Consider the following 23062-nt stretch of genomic DNA (forward strand, 5'->3'; position numbering starts at 1 on the left):
AAGTCATCAGGTCTGGGGGTTACCCTACGGGTTGTGTCTCCCTCCCCTCAAGTAGCATTGCTATGGGACATCCCACCAAATAATTACTTGAGACTCTGTGTCCCATGATGTACGATAAAGAAAATAGGATTTTTAAAACAGTTTACCTGTAAAAATCCTTTTCTTGGAGTACATCATAGGACACAGAGCTCCCGCCCCTCTGTTTTATGGGGTGAGAGTATATTGCTTGGCTACAAAAACTGAGGTACTCCTGGAAGGAGGAGGGTTTATATAGGGGAGTCAACTTCCTGTATTGGTTATACCAGTGTCAACACCTGAAGGTAGGCCTATAACCCACCAAGTAATTACTTGAGACTGTGTCCTATTATGTACTCCAAGAAAGGGATTTTACAGGTAAGCTGTTTTAAAAATCATATTTTTTTTTTTTTGATTGGGGGGGGGGGGGGGGGTGTGTCAATATTCAACTTAAAATAATTAACTAATTTGGCCTGTACAACTATGCCCAGATATCAAAGTCTCCACCACGAATTTGCTCTGCCACGCGAGGCATGGGGATCCCATCGGATCCAGGGCAAGAAGCGTGGACTTGTTCCAATTTATCTGGAAGCCATAGCAGAATCAAAATTTGTGTATCAAAGCCATGAAATGTGACAGAATTAGGTGTCTCCCAAGAAAAGGAGGGCATTGTCCACATATAGAGCAAGTTTTCCTTCCATGTCCCCCCTCCTAAAGCCAATAATGTTCGAGTTCCCCCTGATAGCTACCACCAAAGGCTCAATGGCCAGAGCAAATTAATGGGCATCTGTCTTGTCCCCTTTTGTAGCTCAAAGGAAGGGAGATGGTGTAGTATTTATTCTGAGATGGGCAGTAGGAGCCTTGTATAATAATCCAAGAAATAAAGGTCTTCTCTAATTTGAATCTATCAAGCACTTTCCACTGATATTGCTACTTGACACTATCAAATGCTTTAGCAGCATCAAGCGTTAGAATAGCTCAATTACCAATGTTGTCTGTAGGGAGTTGCATAAGTACAGCTAAAATTATGTGCCGTGGATCGACTGGGTATGAACCCCGATTTGATCCTGATCAAGAAGACTGGTCATCACCTTAGTCTCATGGTCAGAATCTTGGTGAGCAGCGAAATGCGACGATAAGACTCGGCTGAGAAGGATCCTTTCCCTGCTTCAACAAAACGATTACCACAGCCTTATACATGGAAGGCGGAAGAGACCTTTTTATCTTTTGCATCCATAATTGTAGCCAGTAGTTCTGGCAGAAGCATATCCCCAAATTATAAAGTTCTATTGGGAGACCATCCCTACCCGGTGCAAATGGAATTAGGAAACGTGGTCATTGCTAGTTGTAACTCCTCTGAGATGAGGCATTTAGTTATTTTCTATCTAGGCCTGTAAGTTGCTGGAGTTGTATAATATCAAGAAAATCAATTCTTGTGCAGAATAAGAGAATTTGGATGAATATACATCCTGAAAAAAAGGAATGGAACACTGGTATAATGGCAGTGTCTGTAGCACTCTGTGTTGGGGACACCGCTATCCTATGTATAAAGGAGGGTGGCTGCTGTGACTTGAATATCACTGATGGCAGATGCCGTGTCTTTTCCCCCCTCTTCAAAAACATTTCAGAGGAGAAAAAACGCCTATGCTCTGCCTGTTGTACTGTACAGTAAAATTGCTGAGCCTCAATTCATGACCTATCATTAGTTTCATTTGGATCACTTAACCTCTGTTCTGCTTTTATCTACTGCCTCACTAGCATCTAACGCCCAATGCCTACTTGAAATCTTTATGGATGACTCTCTTGATAAGGCCTCTAATATAAGTTTTTTTTTTAAAGTATCCCAGACAACGCCCGGGGTAGATGAGTATCTGTTATCAAAAAGCCTTTAATCCCTGTTTGTATATAGTCAGTATTTGGGAAAAGGGGAAGCCAAAAGGGGTTAAATTTCCAATAAGTGGGCAATTTGCAATTGTTTAATAATAAATTGATTTGCAGTGCAGAGTGGTCAGACAGTCCCCGAGCCAGATAAGTGACCTGAGGTCTAAAGGTGTGCGTTAAGTCTGAACCCAGTGCTAAGTCTATATGTGAGAGTGGAATGTCTTAAGGAATGACATGAGAATTGGGCCTGATGGGGGATTTTACAGCGCCGATGGTCCGTTGGCCCAATCTCTGAGATGTATTTAGCAAAGGCTGTAGGCACTCTGGGGCTTTGGGCAAAATTTCTTATGTAGATTTAAAGAGGTAGCCACATTATTAAAATCCCCCAGAACTAGTACGGAGTACATGGATGATTGGCTATAAATTAAGACAGACGCATCATCACCTCTGATAATTGCGATAATACACCCATGAGCATCCCAATTTCCCAGTAAAAAAATCTGCCTTGAGGATCTATTTGGGCAGAGTGTCTTAAATGGTGTAGACCTTGAAATCAATACACTTGCACCCCTAGAGTACTGTGTATGAAGGAAGTGGTATTGTACTGAGTAATTAGAATTGTGCAAAAGTCTTACTTTATCATCAGTCAAATGTGTTTCCTGCAAACAGATAATAGTTGGAGAATGATGGTTAAAGACTGAAACTAGCACAAACTTTGTATCATGTAGGAGGATGTGGTAAACAGTTCAATCTCTGTATTTGTGCACGATGCCAAGCAGGGCAATAACTTATTTGCAGGATGTAGAAACCTTGCAAAAAGATCTGAACAAATTAATGGGGTGGGCAACTACATGGGTGAGGTTCAATGTAGAAAAATTGGAAATAATGCATTTGGGTGGCAAAAATATGAATGCAATCTATACACTGGAGGGGGAGAACCTCTGGGGAATCTAGGATGGAAAAGCACCTGGGGATCCTAGTAGATGAAAGGCTCAGCAATGGCATGCAATGCCAAGCTCCTGATAAAAAGCAAACAGAATATTGGCATGCATCAAAAAAGGGATTATTTCCAGAGATAAAACGATAATTCTCCCACTCTACAAGACTCTGGTCTGGCCGCACCTAGAGTATGCTGTCCAGTTCTGGGCACCAGTCCTCAGGGAAGGATGTACTGGAAATGGAGCGAGTACAAAGAAGGGCAACAAAGCTAATAAAGGGTCTGGAGGATATCCGTTGTGAGGAAAGGTTGCCAGCACTGAACTTATTCTCTCTGGAGAAGAGATACTTGAAAGGGGATATGATTTCAATATAAAAATACCGTACTGGTGACCCCACAATAGGGATACAACTTTTTTGAGGAAGGGAGTTTAAAGTGGTGTTGCCACCAAAAAAAAAAAAAAATTGCTTAAGATTCATTAAAAAAAAAAAACACTTGGGGGGGGGGGGGGGGTGGGGGGAACATTTTTTTTACTCACCTCTAAATGCATGTTGCTAGGGGGTCCCTCGTAGTCTGCCTCCTTCATTGCCTGGGCTGGTGACATAATTTCCCCTCGGGTCCCAGGTAACTGCGGCTATCACGTATCCCAGATGACTGCGGCGTATAACGGCGCGCGACGCCACAGCTGGGTACCCACAGTAAGAATGCCGGCGCCGTGAGCGGAGCGGGAAAGGAGGTGGGGGCTTTGTTCCCCCGCATCGCTGGACCCTGGGACAGGTAAGTGTCCAATTATTAAAAGTCAGCAGCTGCAGTATTTGTAGCTGTTGACTTTTAATTCTTCTTTTTTTTTTTTTTTTTTTTTTTTTAGGGGGCACCCCACTTTAACCACTTAAGGACCAGGCCTCTTTCAGATTTGGTGTTTACACGTTTAAAACTTTTTTTTTTTTTTTGTTTTTTGCTAGAAAATTACTTAGAACCCCCAAACGTTATTTATTGTTTTTTTTTTTCTAACACCCTAGAGAATAAAATGGCAGTCATTGCAATACTTTTTCACACCGTATTTGCGCAGCGGTTTTACAAGTGCACTTTTTTTTGGTAAATAACTTTTTTGAATAAAAAATAAGACAACAGTAAAATTAGCCCAATTTTGTTATATTGTGAAAGATAATGTTACGCTGAGTAAATTGATACCCAATATGTCATGCTTCAAAATTGCGCCCGCTCGTGGAATGGCGTCAAACTTTTACCCTCAAATCTCCTTAAGTGACGCTTAACATTTTATACAGGTTGCATGTTTTGCGTCAGAGGAGGTCTAGGGCTAGAACTATTGTTCTCGCTCTACCGATCGCGGCGATACCTCACATGTGTGGTTTGACTACCGTTTTCATATGCGGACGCTACTCACGTATGCGTTCGCTTGTCGGGACTGGGTGTTTTTTTAAAAAAAATATATATATATTTTTTTCTTATTTATTTTACTTGATTTTATTTATTTTTACACTTTCAAAACAAAAATTGATCACTTTTATTCCTATTACGAGGAATGTAAACATCCCTTGTAATAGAAAAAAGCATGACAGGTTCTCTTAAATATGAGATCTGGGGTCAAAAAGTCCTCAGATCTCATATTTGGACTTAAATGCAATAAAAAAGTCATTTGAAAAAATTACATTGAAATAACTTGCCTTTTAAGAGGTATGGGCGGAAGTGACATTTTGACGTTGCTTCCACCCTCCTATGGTATAGAGATGAGTGGGGGCCATCTTGGCCTCACTTGTCTCCATACTCAGCAGAGGAAAGGACCCGATCGCTGTGTATGATAATGGTGGTCTCCGGCAAGATCAGTTACTGGTGGCGGGAGGGGTGTCATCCGCCACTTACCGGAGCCGTCAGCCGCCGATAACAGTAATCTCGCGGAGACCACCATTATCGTACACAGGACCGCCTCCTGTAAAGAGGGACATCTCGGTTGTGGCAGCAGCTGCTGCCGTTACCGAGATATCACTCTTCAAAGTACCGACATATATGTACATGAGGCGGTCCTTAAGTGGTTAAGAAGGCTCGTGGCCACTCATTAAAATTAGAAGAAAAGAGGTTTAACCTTAAACTACGTAGAGGGTTCTTTACTGAAAGAGCAGCAAGGATGTAGAATTCCCTTACACAGGCGGTGGTCTCAGCGGGGAGCATCGATAGGTTCAAGTAACTAATAAGCACCTGAACGGCCCCAACATACAGGGGTATACAAGGTAATACTGACATATCACACACATAGGATGGTCTTTTTTCAACCTCGCCTACTATGTAACTATGTAGCCCTCTCACATTCCTTGAGAAGGGAGGCCATGTGTACACTCGTCTAAGAACAAAATAAATATATGGTTCATTTCCAGGAGAATAGTCCCAGTGGGGGGGGTGAAGCAAGATGAGCTGAGTGTGACACAAGAATCATTAGCCAAAGGGTACATGTAAGGGCAGGTCGCGACCAACTGATCTCAACAGGTAGCATACCCAAGCCAGAGTACCATGGTACCATGCAGTGATGGCGTCCTGATAGTAGGGTTGCAAAAACACTGTTAAGAAATCGTGAAGCTAAAACAATGACTCCCAACAGTCTGGTGTGAACTTATATTCACAAATTCCCAGCAGGGTATCATAGGGTGGTATCACAAAGGGCCAGGACCCATGAGTCGTTTGTGACAAACACAAGCGTTATCCAATGCCTATTAAGACAAAATCAGTCATTCCTGGGACGTGATCTTCTTTTAGCTCTCGTGAACTAATGAATGGTGAGATTATACCATTAGAAAAGGACAAGTATTCGTAGTCCGGTGGTTGGTCGCCTTAAGTTGTCACTCATGCCGATCAAGCCAGTTATTCGCCATCACCAGGTTGTCAAAGAAATGCACAAATCCGCCTGCAACCATATGCAATTTTGCTGGGTATAGCAAATTTCTCTGTTTTGACAGCAGTTGAGAAATCAGGATATATGGAAACTTTCTTGCCTTGTATTTCAAGATTAGGCTGTTGTCTGGCCATCCACAGAAGGATAGCTCAGTCCTTTTTTAATGCAGAAGTTTTAGCAAAAATGGTCTATCAAGGCCCCCTGGTGGCAGAGCTAGAAATGGCACCCTGTGAGCCCTTTCCACAAAGAAAAATAGTGCAAGATTTTTTTCCCAAATGTGTCAGTTTTCAATAGTCTGCAGGGTTTTTGCCCTCTGCTCTTTCAGCCATATCGACTATCCGAATATTACTACGTCTAAGCCTGTTCTCCGTATTCTTGACTTGCAGCAGTGTCTGAGGATTTTGCTGAGATCAGACAAACATCCTGTAGCAATGGTGGCATTTCATCCTCAATCATGCTCTTTACCCTATAAAGCAGTGGTTCTTTATCTCATTTTCTGCATATCATGCCTAATGTGCAGCAAATCTTTCATGTTCTTAACTTCAGACGAGAGATTTGCATTAGAAGACCCATAAGTATGCACTGCTGTAAGGATATTCTGCAGTGTGGGCTCCCTGTGTTCAGTGTCAGTAATGGCGATACCACATATGTGAGACTTTCACAGCCTTGCCACTTAGAGAGATGCAACATCCAAGGAGCACCTTCAACCATTATCTACTTTAAAGCATATGTTCACCTCTTTTGGGCAGAATTTCACTTTTTTCATAAGAAATAGAAGCGCTTTCCAATGCCATTGCTCACCCAGCCCTCCCAATGTGCCTCACTTGCCTCATTCACATGATAGAATCTTGTCAGTCTTGTTTGTAGCTCTGAATGGATTTTCAGATTTACATCGCTTCCTGTAGCTTGTGTCAGCATTCACTTCCTGTTAGATCATCTCCCAGAAGCCATCACTTGTTGCATCACGGAAGAGGGCGTGAAAGGTTGTTTTCACATTTTTAGACCACACCTCCCTCATTACAATACCACCTTCCACCCAATTCCTATGCAATCTGATTGTACAATCTCCTCTTAGATCTCCTATCAGCTGTGTAGTACAAGGGCCTGCCGGATTTGCTACAAATTGAATGGATTGGTCAGGTGTGTCCTCTATTCCATAGTTCTGGTAAATATAAAGGAAACTGTACAGGGATTGTACAATCAGATTGCATAGTGTATGGCATCTCTATACAAGTATGTCCGCATGCGTTTTTGTGTTTTTTTTTTTTTTTTTTTTAAGGGTTTTCACTCGTCACACACAGAGCAGCCCAATCGCTCCAGCACTATTTTTGGCGTGTCGCATGCTGCATTACTGCAGTTTTCAGTGTGTGTGCCACACTTGGGGAGCCTTTGCCATGAGTTTCATAAATGCTGCAAATGTGCATCATTTGTGTTGTCCTCACATGTTAAAGTGTACATTTTCTGTGCAGTTTGCCATGTGTTTGGAAACATGTGAATGTAGCCTCATAGTTTCATAGTTTCATAGTTAGTAAGGTTGAATAAAGACACCAGTCCATCCAGTTCAACCTGAGTGTCTACAATTGTCCCTATCCCTGTACAGTTACACACTCACATTGGTCCCTACCCTCAAGGAGCCCACAATCCAAGTTCCCCATTCATATACTAGGGCCAATTTTGGACAGAAGCCAATTAACCTACCTGCATGTCTTTGGAGTGTGGGAGGAAACCGGAGTACCCGGAGGAAACCCACGCAAGCACAGGGAGAACATGCAAACTCCAGGCAGGTAGTGTCATGGTTGGGATTTGAACCAGTGACCCTTCTTACTGCTAGGTGAGAGTGCTAACCACTACACCATTGTTCTGTAAAAGCACCATTTTCACTTTCAGGCCCCATTTGCACCTAGATTTGTAGTAGTGAGTGATTTTTTTGGCTATTTCTTTTTATGGCACAAATAGGGCAGCCATTCGATTTTTTTTTTTTTTTTTTTTTTGAGTGGAGCCTTCTTAAGAAATGGTCGGCTCCCCTGGTCGTGGACCCCCCAGTATCCAGGTTAAATAAAGTAACCATGATCCCGGTAGAAGGAACTCCTGCATTTAAGGATCCTACCGACAGGAAGGCCGAGGCAGTGGGCGCTCCCTGTTTATGGTAGTTGGGTCAGCGATACGACCAGTACTGGCCACAGCATTAGCGTCACAAACACTTACTGAGTGGGCAAAACTATTGCACCGTGAACTGGAAAAGCAGCAGGCCTCTCCTGTCTGCGTAGAACTAGCAGACCAGTTAGTGCACGGCCTTAAGTACATTTGTGACGCGGCCCTGGATATGCTTCCCTTGCTCTCCAGGGCATCAGTTTCATCAGTGGTGCTGCAGTGCCTAATTTGGCTGAAATGCTGGTCTGCGGATCAGGCATCTAAAAAAGCCTTGACGGATCTACCCTTCCTTGGTGAGCGGCTATTTGGAGCCTCGCAGGTGGGAAGAATACCTTGCTTCCACAATCCAGAAAGAGTAAGGAGCCACGCCGCAGGCAAGGGCACTCGTTTTCCGCTCAAAATAGTCTTTTTTTTTTTGTCCGCCCGGGACTTCGGCAAAGCGCTCCCAGTCCAACAGGGCGACTACTGAGGGACATAATTGTCCCTGGATTCGCAAGCCTAACAAGGCAGCGAGCAAAAGTGCTACCGCATGAAGGTTTGCCCCCGTCTGTTACTCGGGTGGGGGGGTCGTCTTCGGGAGTTTGCAGCCTGGTTGGCCTCTCGGCTGTCCGACCAATGGGTCTGCAAACTGATTTCATCGGGCTACAAGATAGAGTTCCTATCTTGTCCACCAAACAGATTTTTCCCCTCCAGCATACCCTTACTCCCGGCTCGCCAGGAGGCCCTGTTTGGGGCAGTAAGGGACCTGCTAAGCCGTGGGGTGATAGTGCCTGTTCCAGAAATGGACAGGTTTCAGGGGTTCTATTTCAATCTGTAGTCCCCAAAAAGGAAGGGGTATGTCCAATCCTCAATTGCTTTGTGAAAGTACAGAGGTTCAAAATGGAATCAGTTCGCTCCGTAGTCGCTGCACTCCATCAGGGGGACTCCCTGGCGTCTTTGGACATCCAGGACGCGCACTTGCATATGCCTCAGGCATCAAAGGTTTCTGCGATTTGAAGTAGGGGAAAACCACTACCAGTTTGTGGCTCTCGCCTTTGGCTTGGCTTCAGCACCCCGAGTCTTTACCAAGGTACTGGCTCCAATTTCGGCATTGTTGCGACAGCGTGGGATGGCAATCGTGGGTTGCCTAGACAATCTCATTCTGAGAGCAGCTTCCGCCTCAGAATTAAGGGAGGATGTGGCGATCTTGCAAAAGGAGATATTGGCAAAATTGGACAAATCTCCGTTATCACTGGCTCGGCAGATTCAGGTGAGCTAGTTAGTCAGGGACTCTCTTCTCTGGTGGCTGAGGTCTCCAGCCCTTGGGTCCCGGAAGTCGTTCCTACCTCTTCATTGGACAGTGATCACAACGGACACAACCTGACTGGTTGGGGTGCAGTGCTGGGAGTAAAGTCGACCCAGGGCCTCTGGTCGAGGGAGGAATCACAGTTGCCGATCAATGTGCTTGAACTTCGAGCGATCAGGCTATGCCTCTCCACATAGTCGATGAGACTACGAGGACATCTGATCAGGATCCGGTCAGACAACACCATGGCGGTGGCATATGTCAACCATCAAGGAGGAACAATAAGCTCGGCTGCAGCACAGGGGGTCGCTCACATCCTTCGATGGGCAGAGCATCACGTACCGGCCCTGTAGGCCATATACATCCGGGAGTAGAAAATTGGCAGGTGGACTACCTGTCGCCAGATGCTGGACCCAGGAGAATGGTCATTGCATCTGCAGTTGTTCAGGCTTCTTTGCCTGTGTGGGGCACCCCAGATGTGGATCTCCTGGCCTCTTGGCTCAATCGAAATGTGCGGAAGTATGTGTCCAGGACAAGAGATCCTTGGACACGGGGGCTCCATGGGTGCAGTACCGGTTGATTTTACGCCTTTCCTCCACTCAGACTGTTACCACGTCTACTCTGCAGGGTGGCGGCCCGAGGGGATTCCAGTGATACTGATTGCCCCAGATTGGCCTGGCCTCGGCGTCCTTGGTACGCTGACATAGTATGCCTGGTGGCGGACGCTCCTTGGTGGTTACCGATCTGAGAAGACCTTCTGTCAAAAGGCCCGATTCTCCATCCTGCTTTACCGTCGCTGGTTTTAACGGCATGGCTGTTGAAAGCCAGGTGCTAAGGAACCGAGGTCTGTCTGACTCAGTGATTTCCACTATGTTAAGGGCACAAATTCTTTTTTACATAAGATATACCATTGTATGTGGAAGGCTTATATCTCCATGTGTGAGGAGATGTGGTGACGTCCACACACCTATTCCGTTTCCAGGATCCTGCTGTTCCTACGAGGAGTGGACCAGAAACTGGCCTTAAGCACCATCAAGGGACAGATATCAGCCTTGGCTGTCTTTTTTTTTTTTTTTTTTTTTTTTTTTTTTTTTCCAACGACCCCTGGCGTTTTACTCTCTAGTGAGCACCTTTGTACAAGGGGTCCGGCATGTTGTCCCCCTGGTGCATCCACCCTTACCTCCGTGGGATATGAACCTGGTTTTTGCGCTTCAGAATCCGCAGTTTGAGAACATCAGGGAAATCCCTTTAGCACTCTCTCAGAAAGTGGTATTCCTAGTGGCCATTACACCGGCCAGGTGGGTTTTGGAACTGGCGGCCTTGTCTTGCAAGTCACCCTATCTTGTTGTCCACAAGAATTTGATGGTGTTGCGTCCGCAACCTTCTTTTCTACAGAAGGTGGTTTCAGCTTTTCACCTCAATGGAGACTTTGTGTTACCATCTCTGTGTCCTAAACAGACACATCCTAAGGAGGTGGTCCTCCATTCCCTGGACGTGGTCCGGGCTCTAAGGGTATATCTGTCTGCCACGGGTCCCTTCCGGAAGTCAGACTCTGTTTCGGGAGCTGGTCCGAAAAAAGGATTGGCGGTCTCGTCGTCCATCCATTCCAGGTGGATCAGACAGATCGTGGTCCAGGCTTTATGCCTTGAAGGGACAGGTGCCCCCCTTTCCTGTCACGGCCCAGTCCACCAGGGCAATTGGGGCCTCTTGGGCTTTTCAACATCAAGCGTCATTCGCTCAAGTGTGTAAGGCGGCGACTTGGTCGTCCGTTCACACTTTTACAAAGTTCTTCAAAGTGGATGTAAGCCCATCTTCTGATGCCTGCTTTGGCTGCAGTTTTGCTAGCGGCCGTGTAATGTTGCAATTTTACACTTTCTTCTGTTAAGAGAAAGTTACCTTTTTGAAGGTATGCATATGTTGACCTCAAGTTCTGCTGCGGTTGGTTCAGATGGTGACTCCCCTGTTAGAGAGCACCTATGGTTATGGGTGAAGTTATGTTGCTGTTCCCAACTCTTGTTATGACACTGCTTGGGGACGTCCCTACGGTCAAGATTACTGGAGCTGTGTCTGTCAATGAATGAAGGAGAAAATAGGATTTTTGTACTCTCCGTAAAATCCTTTTCTCTGAAGTTCATTGAAGCACCCTCCCCTCCTATTGGTTTACGTTATGCTTGTTCACGTACTGAGCTGCAGGAAGCAGGCTGAGGGGTTATTACCAGAGGGGCTGCCTCCTGAACGGAACTGTCAAGTTCTGTTGTGTTTTAACATGTGTTCATGTTCTGCCTAGCCTCTCCTGAAGGTGGCATAATAACCCTACGGTCAAGATTACTGGAGCTGTGTCCATCAATGAACTTCAGAGAAAAGGATTTTACGGTGATTACCATCCTATTTTTGTAGCAGAGGCCCTAGAGAATAAAATGGTGGGTTTTTCAAATTTTTATGTCTCGCACAGTATTTGTGCAGCAGTTTTTCAATCTTAATTTTACAGACTTAACGCATAAATATAAAAAGATATACAGAAATAGTTAAATTCTAGTGGGGACAAGGAGAAATTGCCCACGTCCTTAACAGTACATCAAAAAGACACAAACCCTCTGACGGAACTTTTTAGGGAAATAAGACAATAAAATATAGAAAAATATAGTTTAATACAAATTCTAAAAAACATCAATACATAAAAGCTTTTGCCAAAACTGCATGATAAATTCATGTCATAGAGCATACTCAACCAACTGTTTATAACACTCGTGCAATTGTACAGAGTGAAGCTTTACACGTTTCAAGGTTTTTGGCGTAATTCCTTTGTCAGCAGCAAGTGGTATAGAAATCTTTGCAATCTACAATTCATAAAGATATGAGTAAATACAAAATATATGTATACACAAATTCGGACAGGAATTTAGACATAGACATTAAAAATCTTTGTGTGTGTATATATACATGGAGATATTCTGATGCTTTCCTACCTCTGATGTAAAATGTTCATGGGGACACTGTACCAGATGTTCATGGGACGGTGGTGCGGTGGTGCTTGGTGTACTATGTGTGGGGATGGTTGCAGCCTGTGTGATCTGTCAGCTCTGTGTGTAAAATCATCACTTGCACACAGAGCTGTCAGCACAGGCTGCAGCTTCTCCTGCTCGCCCCCCACTAAGCTCCGCAGGGCGAACTGTCAGTGTCTGTTTACACTGAAGGCTGTGATTGGACACAGCCATCATGTGATCGGGAGGGCCAATCACAGTTCCCATATTCCGATCTGTGCTTGGCAGTAATCAATGCCATCAGAGGATCAGGCTGCTGCATGGCCTCTCATTCTGAGTGACGTACCATTATGTCAGCTCAGGATGGCAAAGCATCTACCCTGCTGTTTATGTACAGTGGGTGGGGTTGAAGCAGTTCATGTCTTGGCACATATCTGCAAATATTTACAAATTGTCCTGCATAAACATGTAAAATTACATATTGTCATAGTTTCTGTCTACTGGTTAGAAATGAAAAATAAACCTCTTGTATTTAAATACTTAACAGTCCTCCATTTAAATAATGTATGGAGGACTGGGCTGAATTATCAGTCAATAACCAGTACTATAGAAGGGATGGATTGCACCTAAATGAGGAGGGTGCAGATAAGCTGGGAATGAAGATGGTCAAAAAATTAGAGGGGTATTTAAACTAGGCGATTGGGGGGGGGGGGGGGGGGAGTCCAGAGGTAAAGATGGCACAGAACATATTCCAGAGGGTTGTATTGAGGGCATTAGTGGTAGGTTGACCAAAGCACATAAACCCAGTAAGTAAGTATAGTAGCAAGTCCTAGTTGCAATCTCGGAACACCCAATAAGAGGATAATATGCGACCGGTCTAAACTATGTGGCATGTTCACCAATGCCAGGAGCCTGGCGGACAAGATGGGTGAACTAGAGATACTGTTGTACGAGGAGGATTTGGAATTTGTGGGAATTTCAGAGGCCTGGTTCAACAGCTCTCGTGATTGGCTGGCAAACATTCAAGGGTATACCCTTTATCGTAAGGATAGAGAGGGTAAAAAAGGGGGAGGGGTATGCCTATATATCAAGAATGATATACAAGTGAATGTGAGAGATGACATCACTAAGGGAGCTAGGGAGGAGGTGGAATCCTTATGGGTAGAGCTCCAAAGGGATGAAGCTAAGGGGAAAATAATACTGGCAGTATGCTATAGGCCCCCTAACCTGAGTGAGGAAGGGGAGACAGATCTCCTATCACAATTTGGATTAGCAGCAAGGATGGGAATTTTTATCTTAATGGGGGATTTTAATTATCCAGACATAGACTGGGTGGAGGGAACCGCACAGTCATCTAAGGCTCGCCAGCTCCTAAATGTCTTGCAGGACAATTTTATGGATTAGATGGCAGATTCACAAACTAGAAATGAAGCGTTACTGGATTACCATCAATACAGACCTGATCATGGATGTGGAAATATGGGGCAATTTAGGTAAAAACAATCACAGGTCAATTGGCTTCAGTATAAATCACACAAATAGGAAACATAAGGGGAATACAAAGACACTGAATTTCAAAAGAGCTAACTTCCCTAAACTACTAACCTTGCTAGAAGGCATAAATTCTGATAAAATCTTAAGAACAAAGAACACAGGGGAGAGATGATTTTGCTTTAAGAGCATATTAAATAAGGGCATTAGCCAATGCATCCCATTGGGCAATAAATTAAACAGCGAACAAATGTCCTGGTGCTTAACTCCAACGTAAACATGCATATAAAAGCAAAGGTTAAGGCCTTCAAAAAATACAAGGTTGATTGATCATCAGCATTTAGACTTTATAAAGAATGCAATAAGGATGGCTAAGAGAGATCATGAAAGACACACAGCGGAGGAGAGCAAAAAAAAATCCTAAGAAATTATTTAAGTGTGTAAACTGTAAAAAAAAGGACAGACCATATTGGTCCCATAAAGAATGAGGAAGGACATCTGGTTACAAAGGATGGGGAGACGGCAAAGATATTGAATTCATTTGTCTCCTCAGTCTTCACGAGGAAATTCAGTAACCAAAACTGCAATGTTTATCCTCATGACACATCACAGGAAAGCACCTCCATGGTTAACAGAGGACAAAATTAAAATTAGACTTGGGAAATTTAATAAATCTCCGGGACCAGATGGCTTGTACCTGAGGGTACTTGGGGGACTCAGTCAAGTAATTGCCAGACCATTGTTCCTAATTTTTACTGACAGTCTACTGACTGGAATGGTACCAGCTGATTGGAGAAAAGCCAATGTAGCACCAATATTTTAAAAAGGGCCCAAAATACATCCCTGGGAATTACACACCAGTTAGCCTAACATCAATAGTATGTAAACTCTTGGAGGGGATAAGGGACTATATACAAGATTTTAGTAGTGAGAATGGTATCATTGGCAGTAATCGGCATGGATTCATGAAGGATCATTCTGGCCAAACCAATCTATGAACCTTCTACGAGGAGGTGAGCTGCCATTTAGATAAAGGAAGGCCCGTATCTGGATTTTGCAAAAGCATTTGGCACAGTCCCCCATAAATGTTTACTGTATAAAATAAGGTCCGTTGGCATGGACCATAGGGTGAGTACATGGATTGAAACTGGCTACAAGGGCAAGTTCAGAGGGTGGTGATAAATGGGGAGTACTCTGGTCACGGGTGGGTAGTGGGGTCCCCCAGGGTTCTGTGCTGCCACCAATCCTATTTATTTTGTTCATACACGACCTGGAGCATGGGGTAAACAGTCCAATCTCTGTATTTGCAGACGATGCTAAGCAGGGCAATAACTTCTCCGCAGGATGTGGAAACCTTGCAAAAAGATCTGAACAAATTAATGGGATGGGCAACTACATGGGAAATGAGGTTCAATGGAAAATAATGCATTTGGGTGGCAAAAATATGAATGCAATCTATACACTGGGGGGAGGACCTCTGGGGGAATCTAGGATGGAAAAGGACATGGGGGTCCTAGTAGATGATAGGCTCAGCAATGGCATGCAATGCCAAGCTGCTGCTAAAAAAGCAAACAATATTGGCATGCATTAAAAAGGGGTTTAATTCCAAAGATAAAACGATAATTCTCCCACTCTACAAGACTCTGGTCTGGCCGCACCTAGAGTATGCTGTCCAGTTCTGGGCACCAGTCCTCGGGGAAGGATGTACTAGAAAGGGAGTGAGTACAGAAAAGGGCAACAAAGCTAATAAAGTAATAAATACTGACATATAATCACACCCATAGGTTGGACTTGTTTCTTTTTTCTTCAACCTCACCTACTATGTAACTTTAAGTTGTAATAGGTTCATTGAAGAGCTATTTTATTCCTCTCAGTCCACCTAGACCAGTAATGGCGAACCTTGGCACCCCAGATGTTTTGGAACTAAATTTACCATGATGCTCAACTACACTGCATGAGCATCATGGGAAGTGTAGTTCCAAAACAACTGGGGTGCCAAGGTTCGCCTTCACTGACCTAGACTATAATAGTTGGTCAGTGTTTGTGTTTTCATAAAAGTGCTATTTTTGTTTTATTTGCTCCTTACAGTAGCTAACCCTGTGAATTTGGTTTTGTTTCTCAGCCTTGAATCCTCAGGCTGCTCTTTCTCAAGTGCGAGAGCATCAGCTGTCGCTACAGGATGACCCTGCTCCAGATGTCCCTGCTTGTGTTCTTACCAGATCAAACCTTGAGCCTGTCCATGCAAAGCCTACTGTTCCTGATGCTATCTTTTCTGCTGAAGCTGCGCTTTTGGAGAAAATTGGCTGGGCCTCACATCAATTGAAAGAAACTAGTTCTGTGGAATATAGCTCTCAGTTATGTGCCCTTATTGGTTCTTGTGCCCAAAGCCTACGATTTCTTCAAGACCTACGCCACTGAAGCCTGAGGAAGCAGCTTTTAAACAGAATTAGTTCAGCTTGTCATTATTTCAGTTTTATTTTCAAATATTTTTCTTGAATGACATCATAATAAATTATTAATCTCCATTTTACTTTGTAGTTATTTTCTTCACACAAAAAAAAAAAAATATAAGGCAGATGGGTCAAAATTGTAATTCCAGGACTACAAAGAATGCAATAAGAAAGGCAAGAGTACAATCAGGGCAGCTAATATAGATTAGAAACATTGCTGAGAAGAGTAAAATATCCCAAAAAAGCAAAGTCAACATATATTTGACCCATAAAAGATGACCAGGGTGAAGGTGGTTATAAGTGATAAGTGAACGTCTAAGCAAACGGACAATTTACCGTCCTTCAGACTATAGGGGGGACTGGAGTGGGAAGTGGGAGTAGAAAATGCATCAGCGGAAGTAAAAAAAAAAAAAATAATTACATAGTGCCTGTAGTCAGTAGATGGAGGAATAGTGACCTATCATTGCTGTCAGTGGAAGAAAAATGCCTTATTTTTGGTGTCAGTGAGAGGAATGGTTGCCTACTGTTGGTGTCAGTGGGCAGAATAGTGCCCCAAGGTCCAGCTAAAGACAAGTAAAGGCCCGCACTTTGGAGACCACTGGTTAAACCACCTCAATACTGGGCACTTTCATCCCCTTCCTGCCCAAGCCATTTTTCAGCTTTCAGTGCTGTCGCACTTTGACAATTACGCGGTCATGCAACACTGTTCCCAAATGAAATTTCTCTTATATTCACCGACCGAGACAGCTCCTCTCTTAGCCATTGGGTTGTTACGCCCACCTTTAGGAGAATACTAGGCATTACTTGTTATGCAACACACAGAACTTTCCAGTTCCACTGAGGGGGCGGTCCCTTAGGGTAACAATCCTCCACCCAGCCATGCAGTCATACGTTTTATTTTGCCTAGTGAAGGAGAAGGACCTAGGAGCCCTGATGGGCCCATTTTTCTGCAGAAGCTTGGCTTTTTGCGCAAGATCATAGATCCTGTGATGTGCTATCAACAGCCGGCTGGGTGACAGGCTTGATACCTTTATCCTTTTAGTCTCCCCAGTCTGGCCATCGAGCATGTGCAGGTCGCAGCTCTGCGCTAGGCCGGCCACGACGAAACCTCAGCTCCAGAGGTGGTCAGTGGGCTTTTATGCTCCGCGGCACACACATGACCGGGCTACTGATATCTGCATCAGTGTGCCGGGCCAGCAGCCACCCTGTACTGATCAGTGAGTGGGTCTGTGATGGAAGGTCTCCCAGCTCTTCAAAACTGGTAAGTACAGCTCTCCCTGCCTCGGTGGGGCTGAGCAGCTGGGTATTCCCTGGGAGGTCGATTCGGGGGGTCCCTCAAACCTCCCTCTCTTCTCTCCCTGTCCCTTTCTCCCCCCTCCCTGGGGGGATGCTGCTGAGCGGTGTGGGTGTGTCTGTGCAGGGGCTCTCTGGGGGGGGCTCTCACCGGGGGGGGGGGGGGCACTGGCTGGCTGTGTCCTGTTTTCCATGCCCCTGGAAGGTGTCTGTGAGGCTGGGCCTGTCATGAGCAGCGCTGTGTCCACCACCATTACTCCTCTGTCCCTCATGGTTCTGCATTCGATGGCCATTTTAGGTGTGAGCAAGGGAAAGCGTGCTGTCCCGGGCTTCGGTGGACATTTTCCCTGTGATTTGTCCTATACAGGACGTCGGCGGCCATATTCTAGGAGCCTGAACACGTTTTTCAGTGTTCTCTAGCGGCAGCATGTGCTCTGGCGGCCATTTTTCCTTTGTTTTATGTCCTTATACTGGACTCTGGGCATCCATTTTCTTTGAGCCAGAGCACACTACAGAGCGGTTTGAGCACTATTAGCAGTCTGCTTCCACTGACACAGGGCTGTTTCCTCTGCACCTGGGAGCCAACAGACTACAGGATAGCGCAGTCCTGTGGGAAAGAGCCCCTCAGCCAGCAGCAGTAAGGAGGGTGGAACTGTCACTGTCCTAAGTCCCCTTCGGGTGGCAGACAGGGTAGGGTCAGCATGGCTTCAGAAACCGGTGTTTCTTCCCCTGAAATCCAGGCAATTGCAACCGGGTCGCCTGCGGACTGCGCACTGCCCATGGACATCTTGTCTGCGGTCCTCCATTTGTTTGATACCAAGATGGAAGTCATGCGTGGGTACAAAGGTGCTAAAAAGCGCCCCCCCCCCATCCTCTGGGTAGAGCTCTGACGCAGACTCGGGTCCCGGTGAGACTGATGACCCCTGCTCTGTCTTGTCAGATTTGTAAGATGACGCTGACCAGGACCGTTCGGACAGGGAGGATGAGTCCCCTTCTGGGTCCATGGCAAAGTGCTTGTTGGAGCACTTATCACAGCTCTGCATGATACCCTGAAGATTTAGGAGCCAGCAGAGGTAGCGGTCCCTTTTGGGTCCCGTAAGCCGGCCTGTTCACTTAAGGTATTCCCGTATCTGACTTATTTTAACTAGTTCATTTACAAGGAATGGGGTCGACCACAATGGACCTTTTCGGTTCCCAAATACATGTTGGTAGGTTACCCCTTTGAGGAGAGCCTTCTCAAAGTGGTCGGCTCCTCCGGTCATGGACCCCCCCAGGATCCAGGTTAAAATAACCACGATCCCAGTAGAGGGGACTCCTACATTTAAGGATCCAGCGGACAGGAAGGCCGAGGCAGTGGCTCGTTCATGGTTGTGGGGTCAGCCGTGCGACCAGTATTGGCATCCGCACTTGTGTTGCAGACACTGAGTGGGCAAAACTGTTGCACCGTGAATTGGGTGAACAGGCCTCCCCTGTCTGCGTGGAACTAGCAGACCAACTTGTGCAAGGCCTTAAATAAAGGCCCCCACCCCCCCCCCCCCCCCCCTGTTATCCAGGGCTTCAGTGTCAGCAGTGGTGCTGAGGTGCCTGATTTGGTTGAAATGCTGGTCTGCTGACCAGGCATCTAAAAAAGCCCTGACGGATCTTCCCTCCCTTGGCGACTGGCTCTTTGGAGCCTCTTTGGATGACATTAGGAATGCCACAGGTGGTAAGAGTGCTCTACTCCCACAGGCCAGGAAGGCTAAGGAGCCACACCGTAGGCAAGGGCGCACTTTTTTTTTTTTTTTTTTTTTTTTTTTTTTCGCTCACAAGCGGCTTTTTCGTCCGCCCGGAGCTTCGACTAAATGTCTCCAGCCAGATAGGATGACCACTTAAGGACAAACATCCCTGGAACCGCAAGCCTGCGAACAAAAGTGCTACCGCATGAAGGTTTGCCCCCCACCCATGTCTCGGGTGGGGGGTTGCCTTCGTGAGTTTTCAGTGCGGTGGTCCTCTCGACTGTCCGACCAGTGGGTCTGTGATCTGATTTCCTCAGGCTACAAGATAGTTTCTCTCTTGGCCGCTAAACAGATTCTTTCCCTCCAGCATACCAGTTTCCCCGGCTCGCCGAGAGGCCCTCTTGGGGGCAGTAAGGGACCTGCTGAATCGCGGGGTGACTGTACCTGTTCCAGAATCGGAGCGTTTCCAGGGGTTCTACTCAAAACTGTTTGTAGTTCCCAAGAAGGAAGGTTTGGCCAATTTTGGATCTAAAAGCCCTCAATCACTTTGTGAAAGTGCAGAGGTTTACAATGGAATCAGTTCACTCAGTAGTTGCTGCACTCCATCAAGGGGACTTCCTGGCGTCCTTAGACATCCAGGATGTGTACCTGCACATACCCATTTGCCTTCGGCATCAAACATTTCTTCGGTTTGCAGTCGGGGAAGCCCACTACCAGTTTGCGGCAAATCCAGGTGAGCCAGCTAGTCAGGGATTCACTGATCTGGTGGCTGAGGTCCCCGGTGCTTCAGTCCGGGAAGTCGTTCCTTCCTCTAAAATGGACAGTGATCACAATGGATGCCAGCCTATCCAGCTGGGGTGAAGTGATGGGGGTTCAATCGGCTCAGGGCCTCTGGTCGACGGAAGAATCCAAACTGCTGATTAGTCTGCTCGGAGGTGCAGAGATTTGTGTCCAGGACAAGAGATCCTTTGGCAGACGTGTCGGACGCGTTGGTACCTCCGTGGGGTCAATATCAGCTGATCTATGCCTTTCCTCCTCTGAAGTTACTACCACGTCTTCTCCGCAGAGTGGAAGTCGAGGGGATTCCAGTAATTCTGGTCCCCCCAGATTGGCCTCAACATCCGTGGTACCTAGTACGGCTGGTGACAGACGCGCCCTGGCGACTGCCGTTACGAGAGCACCTTCTGTCTCAAGGTCAGATTTTCCATCCTGCTTTAACGGCATGGCAATTGAAAGCCAGTTGTTGTGGAACAGGGGTCTGATGGACTCCGTGATCCCCACTATGTTGAGAGCACGGAAATCCTCTTCCAGCAAGATTTATCATCGTACCTGTAAGGCTTACATCTCCATGTGTGAGGAGAAAGCATGGAATCTGCGCTCCATTGCTATATCCAGGATCCTGCTGTTTCTTCAGCAAGAAGTAGACCAGAAGTTGGCGTTAAGCACCATTTAAAGGACAAAGATCAGCTTTGGCTGTCTTTTTTTTTTTATTTATTTTTTAACGACCCCTTGGTGTCTCACTCACTGGTGAGTACCTTTTGTTCGAGGGGTGTGACATGTAGTCTCCCTGGTGTGTCCACGTTACCCCCATGGGATCTGAACCTGGTGTTATCGGCGCTGCAAAAACGGCCATTTGAAAATATCAGGGAGATCCCTTTGTTGACTTTTTTCCCAGAAAGTGCCTTTTTCTAGTAGCCATTACATTAGCCAGGAGGGTTTCGGAACTGGCGGCCTTATCCTACAAGTCGCCCTACCTGGTTATCCACAAGGATAAGGTGGCGTCCGCAACCAACTTTTCTACCGAATGTGGTTTTGGCGTTTCACATCAATGAGGACATTGTGTTACCATCTCTTTGTCCTAAGCTGACACATCCTAAGGAGGTGACCCTTCACGCTCATGATGTGGTTCGGGCTCTGAAGGTGTATTTGCCACGGCTCCCTTCCGGAAGTCATACTCACTGTTTCGGTGGCTGGCATGGCAGTCTCGTCGGCCACCATTTCCAGGTGGATCAGACAGATTGTAGTACAAGCCTACGCCTTGAAGGGGCAGGTGCCCCCCTTTACGGTCACGGCCCACTCCACAAGGGCAGTCGAACATCTTGGGCCTTCCGACACCAAGCGCCTGTCGCTCAAGTGTGTAAAGTGCCGACCTGGTCGACTGTCCGCGCGTTTGCCAAGTTCTACAAGGTAGACGTCAGTGCATCGGCTGATGCCTGTTTTGGCCGCAAAGTTTTGTAGGCGGCTGTATAGTTGCAATTGAGTATGCAATTTTTTTTTTTCCTTCCTGGTTTTTCGATAACGCAGTACTGTTAATGCACTGTTGGATTACAATCCGCAGTTTTTGGTGCGGTTGTGGGTAGTCACTCCTGTTGAGGGTACCCTGTTTTTTGTGGTGGATTCTTCAACGCACTATTTTTTTTTCTGGTTAGTTTCACTAGTTCCCACTTGCCATGGTGGATGAAGTTTTTTTATTAATTTTTTTATGCTGTTTTCCCACCCCTCGTTTGCCACTGCTTGGGGATGTCCCAATGGCTAAGAGAGGAGCTGCGTCAGTCGGTGAATATAAGAGAAAATAGGATTTTTTTGTACTCGCTGTAAAATCCCTTTCTCTGTAATTCACTGACCGACACAGCACCCGCCCCTCCTTTTTCTCTTTACGTTATACTGCTTGTTGACGCAATGATGACTGCATGGCAGGCTGGAGGGTTGTTACCTAAGGGGCCCGCCCCCCGGAGTGGAACTGGAAAGTTCTTTGTGTTGCATAACAAGTAATGCCTAGTATTCTCCTTTTAAGGTGGGCGTAACAACCCAATGGCTAAGAGAGGAGCTGTGTCTGTCAGTGAATTAGCGAAAAGGATTTTACGGTAAGTACAAAAAATCCTATTTTTTATCATTTTTTCCTCATAAATGGAGCTTTTCTTTTTGTGGTATTTGATCACCTCTGCGGTTTTTATTTCTTGCGCTATAAATAAGAGGGATAAGTTTGAAAAAACACAATATTTTATTTATCGTACATCATAGGACACAGAGCCTGAAGTATTTACTTAGTGGGTTATGGGCCTACCTTCAGGTGTTGACACTGGTATAACCAGTACAGGAAGTTGACTCGCCTATCTATATAACCCCTTCTCCTTCCAGGAGCACTCAGTTTTGGTCACGAGTGAAAAAAACTCCACAACCGGATCCAGCCTCACCACTGAGGCCATAGGAAGGTACCCGGACCTTGATTGAAGAACAAGGTTTTGCCTGTAAGTTTCTCTGAGAACTGGATCCTAGGAATCGGGACTCTTTTGGTCTTGCTACATTAACTAAAGTTGTCCTGAGGGGTGCTATACAAAGCCCAAAGGAGCGAAACCCCTATTAAGAGGGCCCCAGTCTTTGAAGGTTTAAACTATGCTGCCCGCTGTGATGGGTGAAATTTGGATCTGTCTGTTAAATCAGCAGTATCCTGCAGCGAGGACGAGGTAAGGGAAGAATCTATGCTTTCCTTCAATATACCTTTATATGCCTTAAAAATGTCTCCTCTATAGGGAGTAACTTACACTACCTATGTACGATGTCTTAGTGCGGCTCTGTCTCAGAAAATGTGTGGTCCCAGCGGCAGAGGGGGTTCTTAAAGAAATCTTGTGGGATTTGGTAAAAATACAGCAGTTACTAATACAGAGATGTGTATAAACTTCTATGTGGGTGGTGGCTAAATGGTTGACGCAGCTGCTTAGCAGTTTTTTTTCCCCATACCATGGCCTATAGCTGCATGGTTTAATTACAACCCAGAACTTCCGCCTAGTAACATTGGGGAAACTCCCTGTGCCTCTGGTTTTAAAGACTATAAATCTGCTGACAGAACCCCCTTCCCCTCCCCTCTTGCAGAGGTATATAGTGTGTCCACGAGTTAGATACTCACCTTTCTTTGTGTTAGCCATATGGGTCCCTAGCAGAGCAGTGTAAATGTCGATCCCTG

The 23062-nt window shown here is 45.7% G+C and overlaps 1 protein-coding gene across 2 annotated transcripts in view; it reads left to right on the top strand.

The window, feature by feature from the left end:
• ZNRD2 (zinc ribbon domain containing 2) overlaps positions 1-16168 on the top strand; it is a 128142-nt gene extending 111974 nt beyond the window's left edge. For both annotated transcript variants that reach the window (XM_077456873.1, XM_077456882.1), the window contains exon 4: positions 15766-16168. In XM_077456873.1, the coding sequence (XP_077312999.1) occupies positions 15766-16061 (296 nt within the window). In that variant the 3' untranslated portion in view covers positions 16062-16168. The remainder of the gene's footprint in view (positions 1-15765) is intronic.
• The last annotated feature ends 6894 nt before the right edge of the window (positions 16169-23062 follow it).

Source organism: Lithobates pipiens, unplaced genomic scaffold, assembly GCF_037356315.1.
Source record: "Lithobates pipiens isolate NorthernLeopardFrog02 unplaced genomic scaffold, aLitPip1_a1.2 Scaffold_10, whole genome shotgun sequence".
Lineage (NCBI taxonomy): Eukaryota > Metazoa > Chordata > Amphibia > Anura > Ranidae > Lithobates > Lithobates pipiens.